We start from the raw sequence: 24,969 nt of genomic DNA, 5'->3' as shown, positions 1-24,969 counted from the left end.
AATCTTCTGTATATTTAAAAAAATGACAGGTTTTCTGCAACTAATCAATGAAGTAAGTCTTTCTAATAGATCTGTTTCTCTGCTTTGATAAACTGCAAAATAGCAGAAGACTTCATTTGTGTAAAGGGAAGCTAGAAAGTTTGAGCAGACAGTGTTCTATTGGCAACATCTTGGTAGATCAATTAAAAAAATACTGTAAGTGCACTTGGAATCATGTGAAATGCTGTGCACATAATTTCATTTTTGCAAATATTTTGCTCAGTAAGTAATGATTAGCTTTGTAATTTATTATGTTCCCTGAAGAACATTCTTACTTTATGAATGCATCAGTTTTTAATGCTATGTATTGTTTCCCCGCGAATTTCAAAACAAGACATCCATCTGTAGACAGAAAGCTTCCATTCTAACAGTAAAACTGTCATTAAATATAGATAAGTTTGAGCGCTTAGCTGTGATATCTTATGCTGTGAAAAACAGAAAAGTGAGTAAAATTTTAGTATACCTACTCATTAAAGTAGCCTGCAAAATTGTCTTATTTCAGATCATGTATATTATCCAGGTTGTTTGGACAGCTTTTGCGTTCACCCTGTGCTGTATCCTTTCTCCACCTACCAGTTGTTACTTTGCTGGGAGGTTTTTTTAGAAAAGCAAAGCAGCTTTCTGGATTTTATATAAGGCCTTTTATGAATCATACTACCATGCTACGTAGTCATTTAGCCTTGATATCATAGTATCAGCACTGCCATCCTTGAGGGGAGAGAGAGAATTAAAACACTTACTCATGTAGTCTGTGTTCCCAAGAACTAACAAGAGCAGAAGCCCTTTCAAAATCAGCTTCATCTATACTCTTGCTTTTAAATTGGGTGTTTGTTCTGAAATTGCCTGTGCCTTACACTGTAAAACTGAACCTTGTCATGCTTTCTGGCATAAAAATTAGAATTTTGAAAAAGTCTGGTATTTTTCTTTGAACTAAGGCAGTACGCCTTACAGAGGACCATTGAATTTGCAGCTTAGAAAATACTGTGGAGGGTTGACCTTGGCTGGCCTCTAGGTGCCCAGCAAGCAGATACACGCATTCAACTTCTAGAGTGTAATGGAATAATTTTGGCAACTCTCCTATCTGCAATGGAAGCAAACTCTTGTGCTGAGACAAGGTCCAGTTTCTGTGGTTTCGTTTACAGAGGATGGTTTAAATTATCAATAATGAGCACTGATAAGGAATTTTTTTCAGCCCATGTGTTCGGAGCTCAGATCTCATTTCAGCAAACACAAATAAGCTACCTTTTAAAATGCACCTATGCACTCTTATGTCTGTGAAGAAAATAACTGTTCTTCAGAAGTGTTACAGGTATTAACATCCTTGTCTGCTTGTTTCACAGCCTAAAGCCCACCAGTTTGTAGTGAAATCATTTAATACACCAACAAAATGCAATCAATGCACATCTCTGATGGTTGGTTTAATACGACAGGGCTGTACTTGTGAAGGTAAGCACTTGTGAAAGCAGGAAGTGTGAACTGAAGTTCTTAGAGATGCAAATTGCACAGTAAAAGTTGAAGTGTGATAATGCAGGAGTCTTCTCTGTATTATGAATAACAGAATATATTCTCATGTTTCACTCTTTTAACAGTAGAAGCCAAACACTTTGAACATGTTACATAACAGATCACCTAGTTATCTGGGGACATACTTATTCCAGTTGGTGGTAGAAGAGCTTAGTTCAGTTTACTTAAAATAGCGGTAAGGGGCCACAGTCACCTGTCAAGTATGCTGACAGCAGCTTTGCTTTCTGAGTCAGGGCAAAATGTTAAGACAGCTTTGCCATTCAGTACCAATTTTGCTTCTTTCCAGGACTAATTTATTCTATGTTTGTACGTGCACAGAATGACACTCATCGTTTAGAGGAGCTTCCAGCTTTTTGTTTACTAGTAGAGTTGGGCCTAGAGGAAATCATAAAAGATTATATCAGTATGAGCTTCTGATTAGGCTCTTTCTCACCTCGATGAAACCAGACTACGTATTCATACACCTCTGAAAATGAGAAAATTGGAATTTAGAGCAGATAAAAGCATGAACTGCTGCTGTGCATAGACTTACATGTCTGTCTCAGTGTGGCAAAGTTCAGTGAAGCTATAGAGTTGTTGGTCAAAAGAAGAGAGGATTCCTTTATAAATGTCATCATCATTATCATAGCTTTTGCACTGCAAATAACCATAAAATCTTTTTGTTTCTTCTCCTCCTCGCAAGTATGTGGATTCTCTTGCCACGTGACCTGTGCAGACAAGGCTCCTGCAGTATGTCCAATCCCTCCCGAACAGACTAAGGGACCTTTGGGAATAGATCCGCAGAAAGGCATAGGAACAGCTTATGAAGGACATGTCCGAGTAAGTATCAGGTAGCTGCATTTGGGACACTTATATTAAATCTGTTGTATTCCAGAGCTGGAATTAAACTCTTAATTGGGGCATCGGGGGGGATGGATTCAATTATACTTTAAGGTAACAATTTGGAAGCCAAGACCTAAATTTTCACAAAGCAACGCTTAGCATTTTCAACAGTAATTCTCTCTCCATCTCTGTCAGCCTTTGTGCTCTGAATTGGTCTTGAATAGTCCATCTCTAGAGATCAGATCATCTTCCAGGGCCTGTGAGTTTTTGAGTCTTTCTGTTGATGCTAGTACTGTCCAGGGTCATTGGTGTGGATACTAAATGTGGTACATAAATGCTAAAAGAATTACATAGTTTTGGCCATACTCCTGTTGACCAACTAGAGATGGGTTTCTTTCTCTGTATTTGTTAATATAGCTTTGCATGAGTCTGTGAAATAAGAAGAAAGAATCTGTGGTGCTATGAATTTTTTAAATAATGTGTTGTGGTGTCTGTGTTTGTTGTTACTGCACCTGTGCTATTGCTTATGTTGCTTAACATTATCACTGAATAAAAGCTTGTCAGCCTAGATGAGAGAATAGATTTTTGTACTGTCTGTCTGATTTTTGATTGCATGCAAACTTACAGAGAGTTAATCAGAATTTATTTTGATACAGGTACCAAAACCAGCTGGAGTAAAGAAAGGTTGGCAGAGAGCACTGGCAGTGATCTGTGATTTTAAACTGTTCCTATATGATGTAGCAGAAGGAAAAGCATCCCAGCCCAGCGTGATAGTGAGTCAGGTCATAGACATGAGGTAAGCTGTTTGGTGCTGAGTGGGAGCTTTTCAGAGGCACTGGGAGGGTTTTTTCTGCTTTTCTTTGTTGTGAAATCAGTAAGCTTTTATGAAACGCTGTAGTTCATGTTGGGAGCCTTTAATTTTCTGGAAAAAAGCAGTTTTTGCAGTGTGGCAGTTTAAACTTCAATTACTGCATCATGTGCCAAAATGCATCTCTTCAGCTGTGTAGAAGGCCTGGAATTAATAAAGAAAAATACATTCTTTTGGGATTTAATAGAGTTTTTAAAGACAGATAAGACTTTGTTATAGGATAAAACGAATACCATTTTTGATTCAGAAGGGCTGAATAGTTTGTTCCCACTGTTTTCAGTATTAATGAAATACTACCAACTTCACTGAAGGCTGAGAACATTTAACATACCAACTAAGTAAAGGTCATCTCTGAACTAGGTTAGTTTATCCAGGAAGTCTCAAACAGCTGTAGCTTATAGCTTCTAGTGAGTTTGGACTTTTATGAAAGAGTTGGAGAGGTGTTCTTGGTCCAGGCTTATTTAAGTGTGAATATTTTCATTTTTTTAAAAAAGGTTTTAATTTAAACAGACGAAAAACCAGATACTCTGAATAGATTTATGTCTATCAACATATACCAGGAATTAATTATGCAACATTGCATTTCTGAGTTGCATCTGCAGATAAAGAGGAAAGGGCAATTTTAAAAATTAGATCTCAGTACTGTCTTGTTGTGTTCTTCACAAAACAAAGCTATTGGTACTATGGAAATACAAGTAAAAAACAAACATACAGCTTTTACTCTTTAACTCTTTTCCAATTATGTTTGTGGTCTCCATAAGGGATGAAGAATTCTCAGTGAGTTCTGTCTTGGCCTCAGATGTCATCCATGCAAATCGGAAAGATATCCCCTGTATCTTTAGGGTAAGTATTACATCTTGAACCTAGTAACCCAGAAGTACAGGGTTTCACAGTGTGATGTACAGTGTGCAGTCACTGACAGCTTGCTAGTGTTTTATTTCCTTTGCAAGTTCTGGCCGTGTGGTATCCATGGCAGCAGCAGCAATGCATAAGGATCTGTACATATATCATTTTCGTGGTAAAAATAGCACTGGTACATTTAGACAAGCTCTAATCTCCCCTTTATGTGGGTTTTATTTTTTTAACCTTCTACAAGACATACTTTTCTCAACTGCCTGTTAGTCATTTGGAGTTCTTCTGTTCTTCATGACCTTCTATATTTTCATTTCCTAAAGTTGCCTTCTGCTTCTCAATTTAATTTCTTGTGTTTCTCCTGAAGCTGTTACTTTATGCATTTTCTTTGTATAGATGCATTGGATCTCTGAAAACTCCCATTCATCAGGTAGTCAGTATAGAACTGTAGTCTAAAATGCTCATCAAAATTTATGTCTAGCATCTGGTATTAGGATTTTGCCATCACTGGCTTTTTCTAATATTCTTCTTAATTTTACTCTATATTCTATTGAAGCTTTGACCTCAATGAAATATCTTTGGCATCTTACTAATTGCCCTATCATTTCTTTACTCTACCATTGTATTTCACTCCTTGTTTTTCTGGCTTTCAGACTGTTCATCACTCTGCGTGCTGAGAGGAGATAAACCTACAAAAGGGGCTTTCATTTTTATCTATAGTAGCTGTACCAAATACATGAAAAGGATCATAGATAGTTCTTCCATAAAGACCATTCCTATCACATTAAATTATTAATGAACACTATTGGTGTAAAAAAAAATTACAGAATACTTTGTAAGAAGTGCTTTTCATTATAAAAATGCTGTGAGAAACAATTGACTACCCTATTTAGGGCAGACATTTCTGAATTACAGAATAAATACAAATGCATTTAGAATAAGGCAAAAGTTTTCTCTGTTCTTTGTTGAGTTATTCATACCTACAGGTTTTCTGCTGTGGGTTCTTGATTGAGATAGGGTGTTTTCTATTAACCAAGGCTAAATTTTTGCATTCTTAGTTCAGACAGCTAGTTAAAAAGGCACTTGGAGGCATCTGATACCCTTGTAAAAATGATCATGATGAAATTTTTTATCACTTATGACTTAAAATATAATTTTTAAAATTTTCCAGGTTACAGCTTCCCAGCTCTCTGCATCCAGTAATAAGTGTTCAATCCTGATTCTAGCAGACGGTGAGAATGAAAAAAGCAAGTGGGTAGGAGTACTGAATGAATTGCATAGGATCTTGAAGAAGAACAAACTCAAAGACCGCTCAGTCTATGTTCCCAAAGAAGCTTATGACAGCACCTTACCCCTCATCAAAACAACACAGTCAGCAGCAATCATAGGTATGAAATGAATAAGAAATAAGCTCTAAGGAAAATAAGTATGCTAAAAGCACACTTTTTTTTGAAAAAAAAAAAAAAACCAACAAAAAACCAAGTTAAATGGCATTATCTACTGAATAGAAAGTAATATGCAGTGTTTTTATCCCATATGGGAGTGTGTAGGGGTTTAAGAGAGAAGTGCAATTCACTACCCAGTATTTTGTCAGATCTTAGGAATATTCCCCCTGTTCTCACATACTCATTATGAATAATTTCGACTGAGAATTGGACATTACTCTTTTGTTAGTTTTTTAAACATAATTCCTTAACTGGGCAAAATTAGCACTATAGAATAGACGTAAATCACTGACTTTACTAAATCTGCTTGTGGGACCAGAGAGAAAATGTAAAAGCAGAGAATGAATTGGTCATTTTAAATGCTATTGTATACAATTTGTTAAACTCTCAGTATTTAAATATGATACTACAGTTATTGCAAAGTTGGTAGTACTCTTAAGTGCTCTGAATGGTTTGTTAAAAATGACATTTCTTGCTGTTACTTCTAGTAACAGGAGAAATGGGAAAAGACTTATTTTTTCAGAAATTTGAAAGATTGAGAGGTTACTAATAGTTTTTTGTTACATGAATGTGTTGGGTTTGGCTTTGTATTTGTTTATTTCAAGATGTTAAAAAACTGTCTCTGTTAATCAGAATTATCACTATTGTTGAAGAAGAATTTCCAAAGAAAAATAACGATCTTTTTTTTTTCTCTCCCCCCCCCCCTTAATATCATAGACCATGAAAGAATAGCTCTGGGGAATGAAGAAGGGCTATTTGTAGTGCATGTCACCAAAGATGGTAAGAGATTAGAAACTGCTAATAATTTCCCTAATAGTAAATAATCAGAAAGTGACTTTGTAACCTTTTTTTCTCTTACAATAATTTCTGGTTTCATTTTTCTCAATTTACTATATTATCAACTGGACAAGGCCATGTGAGAGCTGATAATCAAGAAGGTGTTTTCTGTGCTTTCTGGTTTGGGTATCCTTTCCAGTATCTGCAATGCAGTTGAAGGTTTTCTTCCCTCGTTTGAAGCAGGCTCAATACTGAATTCAGACCAGGTTACTCAAGACTTTGTCCAGTCGGGTCTTGAAATCCCCAAGGACAGAGATTCCACAATCAATCTGGGCTGCCTGTTGCAGATTATTCTCACAATGAAACATTTTCTTTGTATATCCAGTAGGAACCTCCCTCATTTCAATTCGTGACTGTTGTCTCCTCTTCTCCTGCTGTGCCCCTCAGTAAGGAGCCTGGCTTGATCCTTTCTGTAACTTCCTCCTTGGTATTGGAAATGAAAACTTATGTTCGGTATTGTAAAGAGATGTAACGATAGATGCCCAAGACAATTCAACAAGCAACATGTTTAATTGTATATTTCAGTTCTCTGAGGGATTTCCTTTATTCGGTAGTTTTGTGGCTATAAACTGGTTTTGAAATTAATACTGAAATAATACTGTAGTTGTTACTGCTTCAGATCTGCTCTTCCCTTCCTCTGATGAGGAAAAGCCAAAGGTCTACCCAGCATTGCTACATCTGGTATTACTAAAATACAGGTTTTGATTCGGTACTTCTTAATATTGCAGGAAAGCAGTAAAGGGGATTTCTTGTGTTTCCTTCTTAGTTTATCTTTACAAATACCTATGTTACAATCAATTCACACTTCAACGTTATTTACTTGGATTTGGGGGGTTTTGTTTTGGCTTTTTTTAGAGATTATCCGTGTTGGTGACAATAAGAAGGTTCATCAGATTGAGCTTATCCCAAATGAACAGCTCATTGCAGTAATCTCAGGAAGAAACCGTCATGTACGGCTTTTCCCTATGGCTGCCCTGGATGGAAGGGAGACTGAGTTTTATAAGCTGGCAGAGACAAAAGGCTGTCAGTCAATAGTTTCTGGACATGTGCGCCACGGAGCTCTTACCTGCCTCTGTGTGGCTATGAAAAGGCAGGTCCTCTGTTACGAACTGAATCAGAGTAAGACACGTCACAAAAAGATCAAGGAGATCCAAGTCCAGGGAAACGTCCAGTGGATGTCAATCTTCAGTGACCGTCTTTGTGTGGGCTACCAGTCAGGTTTCTTAAAATATCCCCTTCACGGAGAAGGCAGCCCATACAGTCTGCTCCATCCAGATGACCACACACTATCATTTATCTCACAGCAGCCAACTGATGCCATCTGTGCGGTCGAAATCTCAAATAAAGAATACCTGCTGTGTTTTAGCAGCGTAGGGGTTTACGTTGACTGCCAGGGCCGAAGATCTAGACAACAAGAACTGATGTGGCCTGCAACTCCATCTTCTTGCTGTAAGTTGCCTTGTGTGTCCGTGTACTTGCTATTATACATGGAAGTGATCACTGCTTGTATTAATATCCACAGAAAGTGAAGTTCAAGGATAATTACCTGACGGGTAAATGAATGCTCTCAGCTTCTGTCAGCATTTTTAATCTAGTCAGAGGGTTTAATCCTGATCTTTTATGCTAGTTTCGACAACTCTGTAACTGACCTATACTGCTGTAATACAAAGAGGAATCAAAGGTCAGGATTTGTAACTCCAGTGTCCCAGTTTCTAAGCACATGGCCTGATCTCTAAAATGGCCAAAAACCTCAGGTCCTCCAGAGGCTAATGGGATCTTTATGCATTTGCTACCACTGATACTTGTTACTTAAAGTCTTAAAATTTGATTGTACTTTGGCTCACCATTGTGGTTCAAGCTTTCTTGATGTTCAGAGTCATCAGGATTTGGTAGTTTGACTTGCTTTTCTCCAATGATGTTTCTTCCTACTTACTGAGTTTTTTCTTTTCTTTCCTTACTCCTTCTTTCTCTCTTCCTCAGCAGTTTTTGTTGACACTATTTTCATTTATCTCCTCTCTTTGCTTTTTTAAAAAATCAGTTTTTAAGTTTTCCCCCCTCTGTCTCCCTCTTCCCTTCCAAAATATGGCAGGCGGTATAGAAAATACGTTTCATAACCTTAAGGGAAAAATACTGTAATTTTTCAAGATTTCCATTTCCAGCAAGAACTGCTAAAACATTTATTGCACATTTTTTCAAAGCTGTGGCTTTATCTTTGTGACAGTTGGAGGAAAAAAAAAAACAACTTGCAATGCCTGTCGTCTTTTTAATGTCTTTCTGAATGCAGATAAGGATTAGCCAAATTTGTCCTCAGAGTATCTGTGAATGAGCCCAGTCTTATGTTGATTTTTAAAATAGGCTGCCTTCTTACCCCACTGTGACAGCAGTACAGCCACACTGCAGAGGAAAGGATTGTTTCACCTTGTTTGATTGAAGCCCCTTCTGAATGTGGAAGGAGCAACTTTAACAGGCTATATGTCACTTCTGGTTTTCCAGGAAGAGTGTGATTATTAGAGTGGACTCAAAGAATGCGTGAATCAAAATAAAAGATTTTGTGATAGATTGAAAACCAGGTATTTTTACGTGTAGTTCATCTATACTGGTCATTGATATTTGGGAAAGTTTTTTGATTGCCTTAAATGAAGTGACTTGATGTTATTCCAATTCAGAATGGAGGTATATTTTATAGCAAAAACTGTTACATTTAAACACAAATTGGATGCTCTTGTTAGTCTTGGCAGACCATGGCAGTCTTGTTGCCAACATGGAAATAATGAATTCTCCTTTAGAAGTGGTCCCAGTGGAACAAATTTCATCCTGGGGAAATGTGCCAGATAAGTAGCACAAGAATTCTCTTTACAATCCAGAAAATAAGAAGAGAGAATTAAAGCTAGAAGGAAACATGAAGATTTTTATGACTGTGTCATGGTGCTTAGTTCTAACTGATGTTCATTTAGTGCATAGTCCAAAGACTCAATTCATTCAAATGATAGTTATTAAATAACAACAATATATTTTCCTACCACATCATTTACAAAATACGAGCTCTTAAAAATAGGGCTTTTAGAAGAAAAAAAACTTTGAACCACATCAGTGTTTGGCAGAGTAAACTGTAATCCCTTGTAGTTCAAAAAGCAGTTTGGTTCTGCAAAGTTAAAAGAAAAGTTGTGGAGGTTTTAAGGTTTTTTTTGGTGTTGCTGGTTTAAATAAATACGGTTAAACCATAAGAAATTGTATATTTTGAGCCCTGTCTAAAAGCACATGACACTATACCTAATCATTCCCTCTCAGGTTACAATGCACCATACCTCTCTGTGTACAGTGAAAATGCAATTGATATCTTCGACGTGAACTCCATGGAGTGGATTCAGACTATTCCTCTCAAAAAGGTAACTTGCTGGTTCCGTATAAGTTAAAGAATATGTCTAGACTCAATATTGCTTTGCTACAGTCATACCGGGGTTTTTAAGCACATTAGAAGCCATCCTTAAAACTGCTTGTTTAAACGTAATTGAACTGAAAGAAGAGCTACTGCAAAGAAACTAGGTTTTTTTGTTTGAAATATAAGATACAAAATGTGTTTTGCATGTGGTTTCACTGTTTTAGATGAATGGTCAATGTGGAGCATATGAATATATTGGACTTACTGATATTATTGTAGAGAGCAGTTTCTTCGTATTAATTGCAGATGGCTTCATTGGGACTGACTGCATCTATGTTATTGCCAGAAGAAGTGCATGTTAAGATAACTAAAGTGGCCTTCAAAAATCTATCTTCTGCTGCTTGAGAACATTGTAGACAGGTAGCATTAGAACATTTTGGTTCAACCAGTACAAATATTAAAACCAGGGAGATGTCAGGTTTAGATCACTTATCAAAAGGACGAAGTTTTTGAAAACTGACACTTCCTTGGTATTTAGGAGGTGTTTGCTCAGCTGTATTTGGAAAGAAAAAAGAGAAGTGTTTTTCTTCCCATAGTTTAGACTGACTTCAACTTTGTATTAGTGTCAACATAATTCCTTTACTGGCATCCCAATAACTTAGAACACAAGAAATTGCCCTTGAGGTCTTGTGTTAGTCATTCAGTCTCTCTACCTATCAATTTCCCATGTCAGATGCAGACCAGGATATTATGGCAACGCTGTGAGGATAAATAATGCAAAGATCAAGGTGCTCAGCTATTAACCATCTTAAGGAGAGAAGAAGAATCTGGCCTTTTAGAGGAGATTTCCTCTACTCTTTCTGATGTCCAAACTTTGAGTTATGAAGCAGTTGGAGCATTTTTTTCCTACCCAGCAGGATGTGATTTAGTACTTTGATTAATATCTGGCTCAAGACTGCCCATGTAATAAGTGAAGCTACTTTAAACAAACAAGAACTGCTATATCTAGGAGACTCAAAAATGGCAATTTATTGTGAAGACTTTGTTTCTAACACAATTTGCAGACTCAGTAGAGTGGAGCGCTTCTTTCATTTTGAAGTTGGAAATCACAAATACCAGTAGGTTTTAGCAACCTGTATATAGTCTTACCAAGTTGCAAAGTGTAATTGTGACATGATACTAACAGAAAATAAAGCACTGCTTATTGCTTTGTGCATCTAACAGACAAAATTGAATTGTTATATGAAGTAGACTTCTAACAGAACTGTTTATTTAAATGCTTGGAGGAATGGTGTTAAGCCTATGTCTTTAAGTGGAATTTTAAGCAACTCTCTCTGTATTCGTTCTCCAAACAGAAGTTTAAAATCCTAAATTGTTTTTAACTCTGCTTTGCAGCTTTAGTGACTCACAATTGTTATTCTTGAGAGCAGGTGTGTATTACTAGAGGTAGGAGACACTGCTCCCTGCAGCCTGCAGTTCTGTGGAGCAGGCTTTGGACTGGCCAGTTATGCTGTTCTGCGCCCTGGTTGGCTTTATAACAGTGCTCCTTTTATAGAGTGTATAATGCACCTTGGAGCTTTCAGAATAAGATGCACTATGTAAATGTGAGTTATTACTCTTACAGAGACTGATTTTCCTTGTTTCAGGTACGACCCTTGAATACAGAAGGATCACTAAACCTTTTAGGCCTGGAGACGGTTAGATTAATATATTTCAAAAACAAAATGGCAGGTAAGTAAAGAGAAGGCAGTTTTCATCATGCAAATTTTTGTTTAGAAAGAGCATTTTAATTTGGCCTGGATCTGTGCATTGTAGAAAGTGACCTCTCAAATGTATGTATGCTTGTTAATTTCAGAGAAAGCCAAAGCTTACAGATTCCACAACGATTGCAATGGTATCTGCTAGGCAGCTACTGAACTTTTTTTTCCCTTTTGACTATTCAGTGAAGACTTGAATGAAGACTGGAAATAGAAAAATAGAATGACTAGATGCTCCCTCCAAATCTGGGATCACCTGCCAGAACGCTGTCTGCACAATTAAAAACTTTAATAGTGATCTTGGCAGTACTACGTTAAAATTAATATTATACTTAACCTAAACAAACCTTTCCCAAGGATCAGAATGTAATATAATATTACATGTTGATAACTTGTTATTAGTCACATGCGATTGTGTGCCAAGGTTTTAGCTTCAGAATTCTATTTTTGTTGTGAGTCTTTTTGATTGGTTTTTTTCTTTTTAGAGCCCATTTTCATAAGCATGCTCCTGAGTAATTTCCTTAACCTTTCATTTAACCTCTTAGATGGAGAGGGGATGTGCTTTGTTTTAACAATCAAAAGCTATAATTTTTTTTAACTATTCTGAAAATAGTAGAAATAAACACTCTAGAAACATACACTGCTGTTGGCATTGTTTCAGTGTTTATTTAAATTGCTAGCAAATTTAGTACAAAAGGAATGACAGCGGTGGAGAGGAGCAATATGGTGGAAGTATGTATAAATAATTTTCAAGTCTAATAAAGAGTGAACATTAAAAGTAGAGCAGAAGAGAAAAAAAATGGAGAGCATAGGATCAGAAGTGAGTAAGGCTGATGCTTTACTCCTGTACGCTTTTCACTGTCTTTCAGAAGAGGTTGCCAAACAGTAAAGTATCCTCCAAGTGTATGTCTTTAAAAGTCTGCAAGGTGTTTTCCTGAAGCTACTTGTAGTTTCCACACTTCATGAAATCTCCAGTTGATGTTAAGGAAAGAAGAGATTTCAGTTCCATACAAAAACTGTTTTGGCAGTGAACAGTGGGTGTTGGGTATGTTCAAGCTTATTAAGTGTAACTTTAGTCTCCATATATATAAAACAAGACAGAGCGGTTGCAGCACTAATTCAAAGTAATGCTCCTATTGTATGATTATCACTGCTGTACATTTCATGTCTTTATTAAAAACACCTTGGCCAGACGTACACATGTGGAAAAAATCTTCCCTTTTCCCACAGTTGCACCAAAATACATCGGTGTTCAAACATTTTGAAAGGAACAGCCTTTTTGGAGCAGGGAATCGATGAAAAAGAATCTTGCATCGAGTTTCCAGACAATTGGCAGAAGACTGTTCTAGTGATTTTCAGTGAGAGCTGCCAAAGAAAGTTTGAGATAGAGGACCGAGATTCTTTCCTGCCCACCTAAATGTTCTGTTTGAAAGAACTAATCAGTGGTATTTTGAGAACACAGTTGTGGCAACTTGTGTGTGAGAAGGGTTAAGTCTGTTGCTATATAACAGAGTAGATAGTGGCCAAGAAAACCCATAAACCAAGGAGTATTTGTTCAGGTTTGATGGGAAATGGGTGGTGTCCAGCACTAGCAAGAGCAGAGGAAGAAAATGTCTTTGAATTCAGATTCCATGAATACCTAATAATTACCCCACTGGATCATCATATTTATCTTGATTTCAGAGGGTGATGAACTGGTAGTTCCTGAGACATCAGATAACAGCCGGAAGCAAATGGTTCGAAACATCAACAACAAGCGCCGTTACTCATTTAGAGTACCAGAGGAGGAGAGGATGCAGCAGAGGAGGTCGGTATTCAACATGTACTTGTCTTCTGTACATGCCTGTAGGCCCTGAAGGACAGTGACTGATGCCAATGCAGTACTTCACTTGTTGCTTTCTGGAATGCCCATTCAGATGTTCCTGTCTCGTCACTACCGTGTTAATCATCAATGTTTAATTTGTATTAATACCAGTTTGGATATGGATATGCACTGGATACACAAGTATTCATTAGTTCAAATTAATTATGTGAAACAGCTGTAATTTGAAATGCATGTCTCCACATACTGTATATAGGTACATAGGTGTGCATATATACTGTATATATAAAGATCTGTAATAAACACTTTGTAAAAAGGGATTACATTGCTAACTATACATATGGATTAATTACTTTCAGACTCTGGTTCTGCTTTTCTTTCTGAAGGCAATTCTACTCTCAGCAGTATTCCAAGGCATCTGCTTTTTTGATTTATAGATTTAACTACATAAACATTCTGTAAATCTCAGAAAACTCACCTCTTCAGAGAACATAGGACTTCAGGATGTGTTTCTAATAGAAGTCTTTAACAGGCCACAATTACTTTCCTAAATGGCAATAAAAATAGGTCTGCACTACTCACAGAGTTCACAGAGGATGTTACTGACCATTTACTATCACTCACTAAAGATGACCTGCTACTGTGCTAAGCTACACTCCAAGAACTGAGTATTTCAGTTTTCTAACTTCCAACGTCTTCCACCGGTGGTTGGCTCCCAGCTTTCCTTTCTTTTTGGCTCTAAGAAAAGTAACAGCTGTGTACAGTGGAGATAAAATTCCAGTTCTTGTCCTTGCCTTTTCTGAGCTGATTGCGGTTTGGTCTTTTAAAATGTTATTTATTCTGAGTTCTGAAATGCATCCTTCCCATTTTGAAGAGCTTTTAATTCTGACCACAGACTGAGAAAGGTACTGCAGTATTATTTTAATTCTATTTTCATATTTGGTACTTCATTTTCATCTCCACTTTGTAATACATCACAAATGAGTTCTGCTTTTACTCATCTTACAGAGCTTTTTATCAGCTCATAGTGGTTGTATATTTAAATGTTAGTAACTACTGGCTGCGGGCTGTTAGCCTGTAAACAGCATTCTTTTCTTCTGGCCCCTTGCCTCCTTTTCAAGCTGGAGGCTTGTCCATGCCAGTGCTGATAGCAAGGGTTTATCACTGTTAAGATGGTTAAATAGTTAATTTCCATTTAAAAGTAGCTGATAATCAAAGCTGTACATGTTTTATAAATGTCCATCCTTACATCGAACGAAACATCTAAACAAAGTATTTTCTCTTCCAGGGAGATGCTACGTGATCCAGAAATGAGAAATAAATTAATTTCTAACCCAACTAATTTTAACCACATAGCACATATGGGTCCAGGAGATGGTATACAGATTCTCAAAGACCTTCCAATGGTAAGTACAAAAGTACATGTGAGAGTGACTGACTGCAACATAGGCTGCAAATAAGTGAGAGAAAGAGAAGTACAATTTTAAATGTATATTCAGAGTGTTGATGTATTTCATATCGGGAGCAGTGTTACTAGGGAAATGGAGCTGAACATGCTCTGCTGTATGTGATAAAATTTAAACAAAGAGGATGACACTTAAGCATCGAGGGGAGGAGGAGGAGTGGCTAATGCCTCCTGGGTTTTAAGGCAGGTTGGCCTCTCGGTGTTGATGATAATTTTTATGATCTATATGAAGGGACAAAATTAAGAGGATTTGGACCTGTATTCTTTGTGGAATGGAAAGAGAAATTCCTTTCTCCGTGAACTGTAGTTCAATTCCTTTCTTCTCTTCCCGTCTTTAACTCCATCTTAGCCTATCTCTTTACAGCCTCTTTTCCTCAGACAGTGGAACTGTAGCAGTTAAATAGTGTATAGTGCCCAAATTTCTTTCCATTCCAAAGATGCTATTTTCATTTTCTCTCCAATTTAACTAGTCTCAATGAAACAGAACTTCTTACATAAAAATTAACCTTTTAAGTTGAAAAACGGAAAAAGAAGACATGTAATAGCACACACACAAGTTCATTTCCACAAAACCTTATGTAGGAAATGATCACCTGGAAGTTACTGAAATTTTTGATGAGCTAAAGACCAATTAATTAATTTGTTCACAGGAGAGTATCATACTGCTTGCTTCAAGCTACCTTGAGCATCTTGTTTGTGTGTTCTGTATTGTTTTCTAAACTCGTCTACGATGACACAGATGTGATTCAAAAGATGCTAATTAGCACTGTAAGAAAGATCAGATTATATGATATCAAACAGATGATATGAGTACCACCGTAAGACATAGGGATTAGTACAGAAGTGCTGTCTAAAATGGTAATTGTTATTACTTGGAGTTTGTGCAGAAAGCAGGAAGTTGATGCTGAAATTGGTATTTTCAGATGCTGAAAAGCCCAGAGGAAACAACAGTAAGACTGGAAAATAAAGTGTGCCGTGCAGTTGCACTAGTTTAGGAGCTTAGGAGCATAATCTCTGGTCTTTGGATACTCATTTTACCTCACCTTTTGCAGCAAATAGTACTTTTATGTTACACTTTACCGTAAAGTCTACACATTGTACGTGAGCCCTTCTGGCACTGTTTTCCTTAGAAGAGAATATGGAAGGAAAGAAAACGATTTCCTTTAAATCTCGTACTAGAGACACTCAGAGAAACCTCTAATAACAAATACATTCAGTGCAATTGAGCACCAACCAACATTGTGTGTGTGTGTGTGTTTATAAATGAATAAGTAATGAAGGAGCTGCTTCTAGAAAATACGTGACACATCCAAGGGAAGCTGGCAGATAGTGTTTATCTTACCTGGATGTGAGTATACGTACATCTAATGTTAGATAATTGGCTTCAGGGCAGGATGTAGATCAGAATCTTTTTTTACTTTTTCCATTTCTGGGGGGTTCCTTAAAATATTTCTGGCTCTTCTCAAGCAGAGAAAATAATCTGCTACTGCTAAAGGCAGGGCAAAAGACATCCCATTTCACACCATCAGTAGTTGAAAGTTCATGGGAATCAAAAGCTGCAAGGACTCTTAATCAAGCCCCAAATCTGGCAAGTATAAAATGAGGAATGATTTTGGCTATTGAAGGGGATTTTCTAGACTTACATGGATTAATATTTCTTCAGCTATGTCATCTCTAAATGGCTTTTAGCTTTGAATTCATTCTAATTACGCAAGCCTTGTATTAGCTCAAAGGTCATATTTGAAGTTAGGACTCCTACTTTGCTTCTTACCAATCGATACGACATTTTGTAAGAAATTCATGAGTCACTTTCCACACTTAAAAGTGATGAGAAGACACTAGAAAATGTGTACAATATAGAATTGATTTCTGCACTTGTTCCACTGCTGCAGCTTCTTTTTAAAGTTAGTATTAAAAACTCCTTTTTGCAAGTAGGTATCAGTCTTAATGCTGGGAGATGTCACTGCAGATAAAGCAAATTTGATGTGTATTTTTCCAACAGCTCCTTGCAATATCATATTGTAGTTGTATTCCTAACTTAACGGCTACAGAACTGTGTCAATCATAGGACTTCAAAATGCGTGAATTCGAAAGAGTAACTTGAGATTAGGAAATAAATGTTCTGTCAAGAGCTACTTTGGTCTAGGTAGCTTTTTCTTTTCCAACAGCTTCCTGTAAGGTATTTGGCTGGACTGAGTTTTCATTTAGTCTGTTCCAAACTACCTACTTTGTTTCTCAGGCACAAAAATAGAAGAGAAGGAGTTACTGCGTGCATGTGATGTTATGTATTGAGTCTAATGTTTTATTTGAAAGATAAATTTATAATTACAAGAGAGGATGGAAATAGAGGACATTTCCTGAAGAATCAGTACACAAGGTAAAGAATACTCATCCAACCCTGTGTACAGTTCATCTGTATGGTGGTTTACAAGGACATGGAATTATTTCACTAGATTCATACCTTGTTCCAAAAAGGTGGATAGCTTTTTTTTTTGTGCTTCTTAGCAGGTGTGATGATTTTGCAGTTGGAACATCATCTTTGTAATTTTAAATAGATTAGTATGTTTCAGAAGAAAAAGTATTTTATTTTTAAATGGGAAAGATTACAGCATTTTACTTGCAAATGCCGATTTCTGTTTATGAAATCAGATGATAAAATATATTTTTGCATTTAAAGAGGGCTACCACTAGGGGGAACAAGTAGTGCAAGACTAATAGTTTTCTCAAATTCTCTTCATCCAACTATTTTAGGTGATATAGCTTCTTTTTTTATGAGATACTGGAATGCAGAAAGTGTATGAAAGATTGGAGTGGGCCTTTTTATTTGCAATTTCTTCTGACTTATTTGAGCAATTTCAAATTTGGCTGGATCTACTGATACAAATTTGTTTATCCAGCATGAGCTTTCACTGAAGTCAGTAAATGGCTATGTAGGCAGAAGGGTCCTTAGTAATAAATAGGTTTTAATAGAGAATAGGTATTTTAATCTCTGTTGGATGAGATAGTCACAAACTAAACAGCCAGCTCAGCCTAGCTTTTATCTAACATCCATGGATGAACTTTATAAAGCGAATGGCAATTTATATATATGTATGTATTTATATTTATTTATGAATATATACATATTCACTTTATATATACATATTCACTTTATCTCTGCAGTCCCACTAACTGGCCTCTGCTGTCTTTTTCAAGGGAAATGCCAAAAACTGAATGAAGCACAGAATTAGAACTAGTAGCAATGGCCCTTGCGTGGCTGTGCTGCGATATGTCACTGGGCAGGAGGGGACATACACTTGTGCTGCCTTAACCCGTGGCATAACTGCCTGGTGGATGCAGGGCCAACGGGAGCTTCCTTGCTCTCTCCCCACTACTGTTAATGATGTCTAAGACCAGCTTTAGAGAGTTTAATTTGTATTGTAAATGTACAAAATGAAAATTGGATAAATGGAATGTTTTAAACTCTTTTCAGGCTATTTGATATGTTGTATCAGATGCCTACATATGTGTAATGTATCTGTCTGCATGACTGCCCTTGCTGATGCAGCCACACAAGGGGGAAAGATGCTTCCTCTGTGCGTTGTTTCCAAGGTCTTGGTATGCAAGAGGCACGTGACATGAATAGCGAGATATGTTTATGGCAAATTGCAGTCTCTTAGGCTAGTCCCACGTTGTTTTCTCTGTGAATGGACACCCTTGAGCAGCTACTTAAGGGTCTGGCTTTGACAAGCAAGTTTGTGGGCTACAACATAACAGAAACCAGAAGTTCTTGTTTGCTATTAACGGAGCCATAATCGGTACATACTTGTATTTTATTGATGTGGGTGCTAGATCTGGGTCATTGTCTTGCTTTTGTACAATTGAGAATCATTCCTGTTAGTATATCCCCAAACTTATTTATTTACATGTTTTTCTTCCCTAGCAGCCTGTCACCAATTAACTGGCCGTACAGTCTGGCCTCCCTTCTGCCCTCTTGTCCCTTGAAGCCACTTTATCGTGGATGCTCCTTTGTAGTGAAGATCTGAAATCTGGAACTGCACTTACTGCAGCACAGACCACCTCTCTGTGTACAGCAGATGTACAGGATTGATTTTGCTTTCATATTCTGCATGCCTACGTATTTTACATACAAAAGCTAGTCTTGACTGCCATTATATTTGAACATTATGCTTCAGTTTGACCTCATTATACATGAGCCATTATACTTCCATTCTAGATGATGTGTGAAGCTTTGCTTGTTTCAAATGAGAAACTTTTTAGTAAATGAATACTTATCCATATTTGGTATTCTTTAAAGAAAGTGGGAACCCCATGCATGCATCTAATGGTGGAGTCCATGGGGAAAGTTCCATGGAAGATCATTTGAAAAATGTTGCCATATCGTGGCTTTTTCACATTCATGAATGCTGGCTAAATATTTTCATGGTCTGCAGCTGGCCTACCCTCTGCTTTTTAGCTTGTGATTTTAGAGACTCCCTTTTCTCCCTTATTGGCTTTTAGGAACGTAGCTGGCTTTGCTGAGCAGATAACTTGGCAAAGTCTGCTTTCCTGGACCATTCTTGGAATGGTGGCTTCTTGTACTGATATTTAGATGCTGCTAAACTTACTAATAACAATTTAATATATATTATTATGTCTTATATGCCATAATGTGGTGATTGATGTTTTGGTTAACATGCAAAGCCTCATAATAACTGTGTGTTTGGAGAAAAAAAAAAAAAAGTTGGATTTTACCAGCTGAAATTAAGAGAACCATAACAGTAATGTTTGGTAATATGTATTGGGATGTGACTTAATGTTCTTCCAGACTTTAATACGTTCCACATACAAAAAGTAGTGCCTTAGGTTTAGCAGAGGGGTAAGCTGTATTTTTACCATATTTTATTTTTTTAAGTCCTAACGTTTCTAATGTTACTCAGCTCTGTTAGTTTTAAGGTGATAAAATCAATTGGACAAGGGGAAGAGAAAGTTAGAAGTTAGAAAAGGTGTTCTGATTTGCTGGTGGCCGTTGGGCAAATCATCCCCTTGCAGGCTGACCTGGTGAACACGTACAGATGACAGAGGGAGGGAGACTGAGCCTTGAAACACTCTTCCATTAAATCTGGATTTAGATTACTTTAAATTATAAGAGCACTCGTGTCAGCACATTTTGTAGAGATAAATTAGAAGTGACTTCTGTTTAATTTGCAGGATTATTTCTCCCCTCTCTTTACGTCACACTTTGGGAGCACATTGCTCAGTTGACCTGTTAAAAACATTTGAATTTCCCAATACTTTTGCACCTTATCTGCTAAGGGCCTAGTCTTCTGCAGCGCAGAGACAGCAGTGCAAAGTCCCTTCATTGCTAAAGCACTGTGAGGATTAAGTGAGTGTGCAGAAGGACATAGGCCTTGTCTCATCTGTCTACAGCAGAGTAGATTGTCCCAGTTGTCTGACACTAACCAGTTCACTTTCCCACGTGTCCCTATCCTGTCCAAACACTGTTCCCTCCCTTCAGAAATAATCTGTGTTTGTTGTACGGGTGATACTTAATTTTAATGGAATCACTAAAATGCATGAATAACAGAAGGAAATCTCTTACGATCTTTAACTGTTGTGTATTCTCATCTTTTCTTCTCCCCACACCATCTCACCTGTGTTCACCTTCCTTTGTTTGTGTTATGTCTATTTTAGATTGTAAGCTCCTCAAGGCAGGGAACTGATGCTTCTCAACTGTCTGTAAAGCACCTTTTACAACTGTGGTGCTCTTTGAAATATCAAATAATAATAAATATTAGAATCGATTCCTAATGAGTTAAAAGTTTTATTTGTTTTTAATGTTTTAGCAACAGCAAGGGCGGCAGGCCCATATGACACCACATAAGGAAGGTGCTCAGAGGACTGGGGGTGACAATGTAAGAACTTGTGTGTTGCCGGGCAAGCAGGGTTGCTGTCTGGCTGTCCTTTTGTGTTTGACTGCTCTTGTGGACTGCTGTTGCCGATGTAACCTGTACAACCATCCTTCATTGCTTTCTCTCTCTGTTGTCTTTGATAGCAGCGTTCCCCTTATCAATTCCCTCATCATCACTCCCGTCTGATCTCCTCTCCGAGCAACTTTGAGCACATCTACCACATGACTGTTAATTCAGCTGAAAAATTCCTCTCTTACGATTCCATAAACCCTGCATTTTCCCCACCTCCACGCTCTGTCCTCGGTACTCCAGACTTTATGACTCTGAGGGTATGAACGGCTGAGTCAGGTGTTCACTCTACTAACACTGTGTGGTTTTCCTTTTGCCTGGCTATTAACATGGGAGAAAAACCCTTGTAAGCGGTTTCCTTCACCCCTTAACTCTCTTCTATCCCAGTTGATTTATTTTCTGCTATCAGCTGTGGTCTTTCCACAGCTCTGACATGCCAAGAAACAGATATGTCATGGCTGTAAGAAATGTATAACAACTGGGCTGAACCTTTTGCTATGAGGATAGCATTTTTAGAACGTTTTGCTATGAGAATAGCATTTTTAATCACCAGGAAGGATGTGGGAATTTTGAATGATGAGTTCTCTGTTCCACAGTGTTCATCCTCCAGCAGTCAGTAGTGGGATGCTGTGTATCAGGTTGCCTTAGGAAAAGGTTCTGGATCTGTCTGTGTTGCACGAAACTTTCAAACTCTTTGTTTACGATGAAATCATGTAGAATGCAAGAATTTTTACACAGTACTGTACACAAATTGAGAGAGAGACAGGTTGTACCTCAGTTTCTAGTTAAAGTAAATAAGTGAAGCTAGAACATGTACAAGCAAAATCAAAAATTAAAGATGATGGCAACTTGCTGATGTAGATCCTCTTAACCCTGATAGCTTTAAGCAGAGGCTGAGGTAGGATACTGTTCTGTAGATACCCTTGCAGTTGGCATGTAAGCTGAGGGGATGGAAGTGTTCTTTTCTTTATTCTTGTATTGTGCATCCTGGTCTGACTATGTGGGGGTTGCTAGGTCCTATAGAAATACAAGCCATATGAAAACAGGCACACAAGTACATGCTGTGCATTGTAATTGTGTACTGTGCTGTGGCCTGCAGTTCTGCTTGGGCCAGATTCGCAGATAAATCGGGAATAATCTGTGAGGCAGATGTATGTGATGGTGGTTGGTTGCTCAGGGTTTGTATGGGTCTGACCCATGTCTGTTGCTGTAATGGAAACACTGCTGTTGGTTTCTGTGGCCTTTGGACACCCTTCAGACATGCATGGCAAACCTTCACTGCCAGACTGCTTCGAGTGCCTTTTGGTTGCTGCTCTAAGATCCCTATCACCAGGAAGGTTTTTGGATACATACCTCCATACAACCCTAGAGAGAATTTAAAAACGCAGGAGGAAAATTAATCTCTTCTATATGGCTCCAAAACAAATCTGCACACCTAAGCTTTGACTGGTCACGTCATGTGTCTGGTCATGTGTCACTGTTGTAAAGTCCCAATTGTCACAACCATTAATATTCAAAAATGAAGTTGCAGCATTTTGTAAAACGTGCCCTGTGATGACAGCTCTGCATCCACCCTGGCTTTTCTGGTAGGAGGAGAGATGCAAATGCACAAGAGGAATGCTCTACTGAAATGCAAAAAAGCTGAATTGAAAGTTGTTTTTTCTCTTAGAGGGTCACTATAGGGTCATTGAAGCTGTATTTCAGTTCTGGTTTTAACAAGTTGGTTTTTTTTTAATCCAAATGTGCTATAAAGTTTTCTGTGTTCAATATGCAGTGATGTATCACCGGACTGTGACCCACTCTCTACCTTCCCTTTCTCGTGTGAGTAGTCTCCCTGGGATCAGTAAGGAATGAACCCTGGTGTTTCAGACAATAACTCTTAATTTTTGCTTTAGGAGCATCCTTCATCCTAATGTTGCAGCCTACTAGCATAAATTGGAGATAAAAAGTGAAGTGGTCAACGTGGAGTGTCAAGGTCTTGTACCCGTTGGGTCCTTAGAGCTCTAGAGGTTTAGTCTTGTATGAAGAAAAGCAATTGTTTCCTTTGTGGCTTGAGGGCAGAGATGCTGCAAGCTATATGGAGAGCAAGGCTGTGAGTTTTGGTTTCATGTCTGTCCATCCTCCCTTTGTGTTTGGAGATTTTAGTTTAAGAAGGGTAGCACTCCCTCCAAGGGGACTGTGGTCCCAGGTACAGGTGGGATATGGGAACCAAAACAGCACAGAATCCATAGGGAAGTTGAAAAATGGCAATGGCCCATTAAAGTAGGCTTTTAGATTCTGTCATATTATTTAATGGAAGAATTAAAAGCTCAGGTTTATAATGTAACGAACAGAACACTAAAACAAAAAACCCAAAACAACAACAAGCAGCATGATGGACAGAGAAACATAGGCAAACCATTTCCTATAGGTGTCGTAACTGTCTAGTTAGACCCTATATGTATGTTCTCACCCCACAGCCTGAGAAGGCAGCGTGGGAGCAGTTAGTGTGGGAGAGCCGAGGCTCGGTAACACTGCAGAGCTGCGAGCACAGCAGCGATTGCACGTACATAACCCACAACTCCACAGCAGCTTCGTTCTCTGACTGGGAATGGGATGCACTGGGGTCTTTCACCCTATTTCACAGTGATTAACTTCGTTCAGCAAGCAGCTTCTCTGCTGCTGATTATTCTTTTTTTCTCTCACCTTTCTCCATTTGGTTCAGCAGTGGGGATGAATTTTCCTGCTAGGATTTGAATTGTTGCTCTAAATGAGGGGTTTTTGTCTCTCTCTTTAAGTAAAGCAAGCTCAAGTTTCTTTTTTTTCCCCTTTGTTTTTAACTTGCTGTGTTTTGCTGCTTTATAATTACTGCTAATAACCACCGTTTATTTTTCTTTGAATCCCCTTTCTGCATCATGTGCATATGACTTCCAGGGGTTTTGGTCCAAAATGCCAGGGTCTCTGGCATGTGCTTATTCTATTTTTAGAACGAAGAACAATGAAAGATTTGCTTTGTGGAGAAACTTTCTACTAGGAATTACATGGACTTTGCAAACTGAGATAATGAAAAATAATCATAATTAGAATACACTATTAAAATAAATGAGTCTTTTTCATGCACCCACCTGTTCCCTCCTTCCCCTGATGCCTTGCCTGTATGTTGTCTGCTCAGTCACTGTTAAGGAGGTTAATCGCCTTATCATTAAACATAATTATTCTCTTTGCAAAATGAACCATTGTAGGTTTATACAAGTACAAAAGACCTTCCTTGCAACTCCAGTGTACTAACCACAGTGCACACGTTTGCATGGTGCTGCACTTAGCTTTCCTTTGTTTCACAGAACACAGCAGTAACTTATTCCTTAGCCCATTAGTTCTTTTGTGTATTGTCAGGGGAGCCTTCATACTGCCAGGATGCTCATACTCTTATCTGTAACTCAGATTGTTTATTGCATGGTGAAGGACACAGGAGCAGAAATTTAGTATTTTGTGCTACAAAGTAGGTTGGTTGTTCACATTTAAAAAAAAGGGGGGGGGGGGGGGAGGAAGGTAAGCAAGAGGCAGCAGTATGACCCCAAAATTTATTTAAGAGACTTTTTTAAGCCTTTGGCTATAAATCCTCATTGAGAAGAGTGCAGCAATGGATGAGGGGAGAATTAAGCAGGACTTTTTCATTGGTAAGGTCTCTGATTCTCTTTTGCTGGTGTTTGAGAGAGATCTGAGAACAGGAGGAGAGATTTTAATTCTTTCTTGTTTGTTACATGTTAAAAATCAGCCATTTCAGCCCACTGGGAGAATGAGAAGCAAAGGGTTGACTGTAAGAGCAAAGGGGTCTGTTATAGCAATGACTCAAAGGATCATTGTAAGACTGGATTTGACAGCAGGTTGGTAACAATTATAAACTGTGAACCGTATAAAATCTGTTCATTACAAAGGCTCCATTTACAGACAGAGAAATGGGTAGTATCTGAGGGTTTCTGAGAATACCCTTGTAGGGGGTAGAATCTTTGTTCTGGTCTGAAGGTTCCATAACATCCTAGCTTAAGAAGGCATTGCAATTGCAACTGTTGTTTTATGTGTAGCTACTTTACCTCAGAATGAAGATGGGGAAATAATTAAACATAAATAGGAAGAAATTAACAGTTATTGCAGGGGGTGTTTGGTAAAGTGGAAATAAAGTAATGCTCAGAGCTACCTGCAATTCTTTTCACATTCTGCAT

The 24,969-nt window shown here is 37.9% G+C and overlaps 1 protein-coding gene across 8 annotated transcripts in view; it reads left to right on the top strand.

The window, feature by feature from the left end:
• The window catches only part of CDC42BPA (CDC42 binding protein kinase alpha), a 191,519-nt gene that overhangs the window by 158,171 nt on the left and 8,379 nt on the right, over window positions 1-24,969 (top strand). For 6 of the 8 annotated variants that reach the window (XM_049833626.1, XM_049833628.1, XM_049833627.1 and 3 more), the window contains 11 exons: window positions 1,380-1,485; window positions 2,246-2,382; window positions 3,042-3,181; window positions 4,015-4,096; window positions 5,277-5,493; window positions 6,268-6,330; window positions 7,243-7,836; window positions 9,676-9,773; window positions 11,413-11,497; window positions 13,207-13,330; window positions 14,634-14,751. In XM_049833626.1, the coding sequence (XP_049689583.1) occupies window positions 1,380-1,485; window positions 2,246-2,382; window positions 3,042-3,181; window positions 4,015-4,096; window positions 5,277-5,493; window positions 6,268-6,330; window positions 7,243-7,836; window positions 9,676-9,773; window positions 11,413-11,497; window positions 13,207-13,330; window positions 14,634-14,751 (1,764 nt within the window). Of the gene's footprint in view, window positions 1-1,379; window positions 1,486-2,245; window positions 2,383-3,041; window positions 3,182-4,014; window positions 4,097-5,276; window positions 5,494-6,267; window positions 6,331-7,242; window positions 7,837-9,675; window positions 9,774-11,412; window positions 11,498-13,206; window positions 13,331-14,633; window positions 14,752-18,732; window positions 20,512-20,844; window positions 21,031-24,969 lie in introns of those variants that run through there. The other 2 variants (XM_049833630.1, XM_049833629.1) reach the window with 2 other exon arrangements.

The sequence above is a fragment of the Accipiter gentilis genome, chromosome 30, assembly GCF_929443795.1.
Source record: "Accipiter gentilis chromosome 30, bAccGen1.1, whole genome shotgun sequence".
NCBI lineage: Eukaryota > Metazoa > Chordata > Aves > Accipitriformes > Accipitridae > Astur > Astur gentilis.
This window is presented reverse-complemented; position numbering and strand designations above follow the sequence as displayed.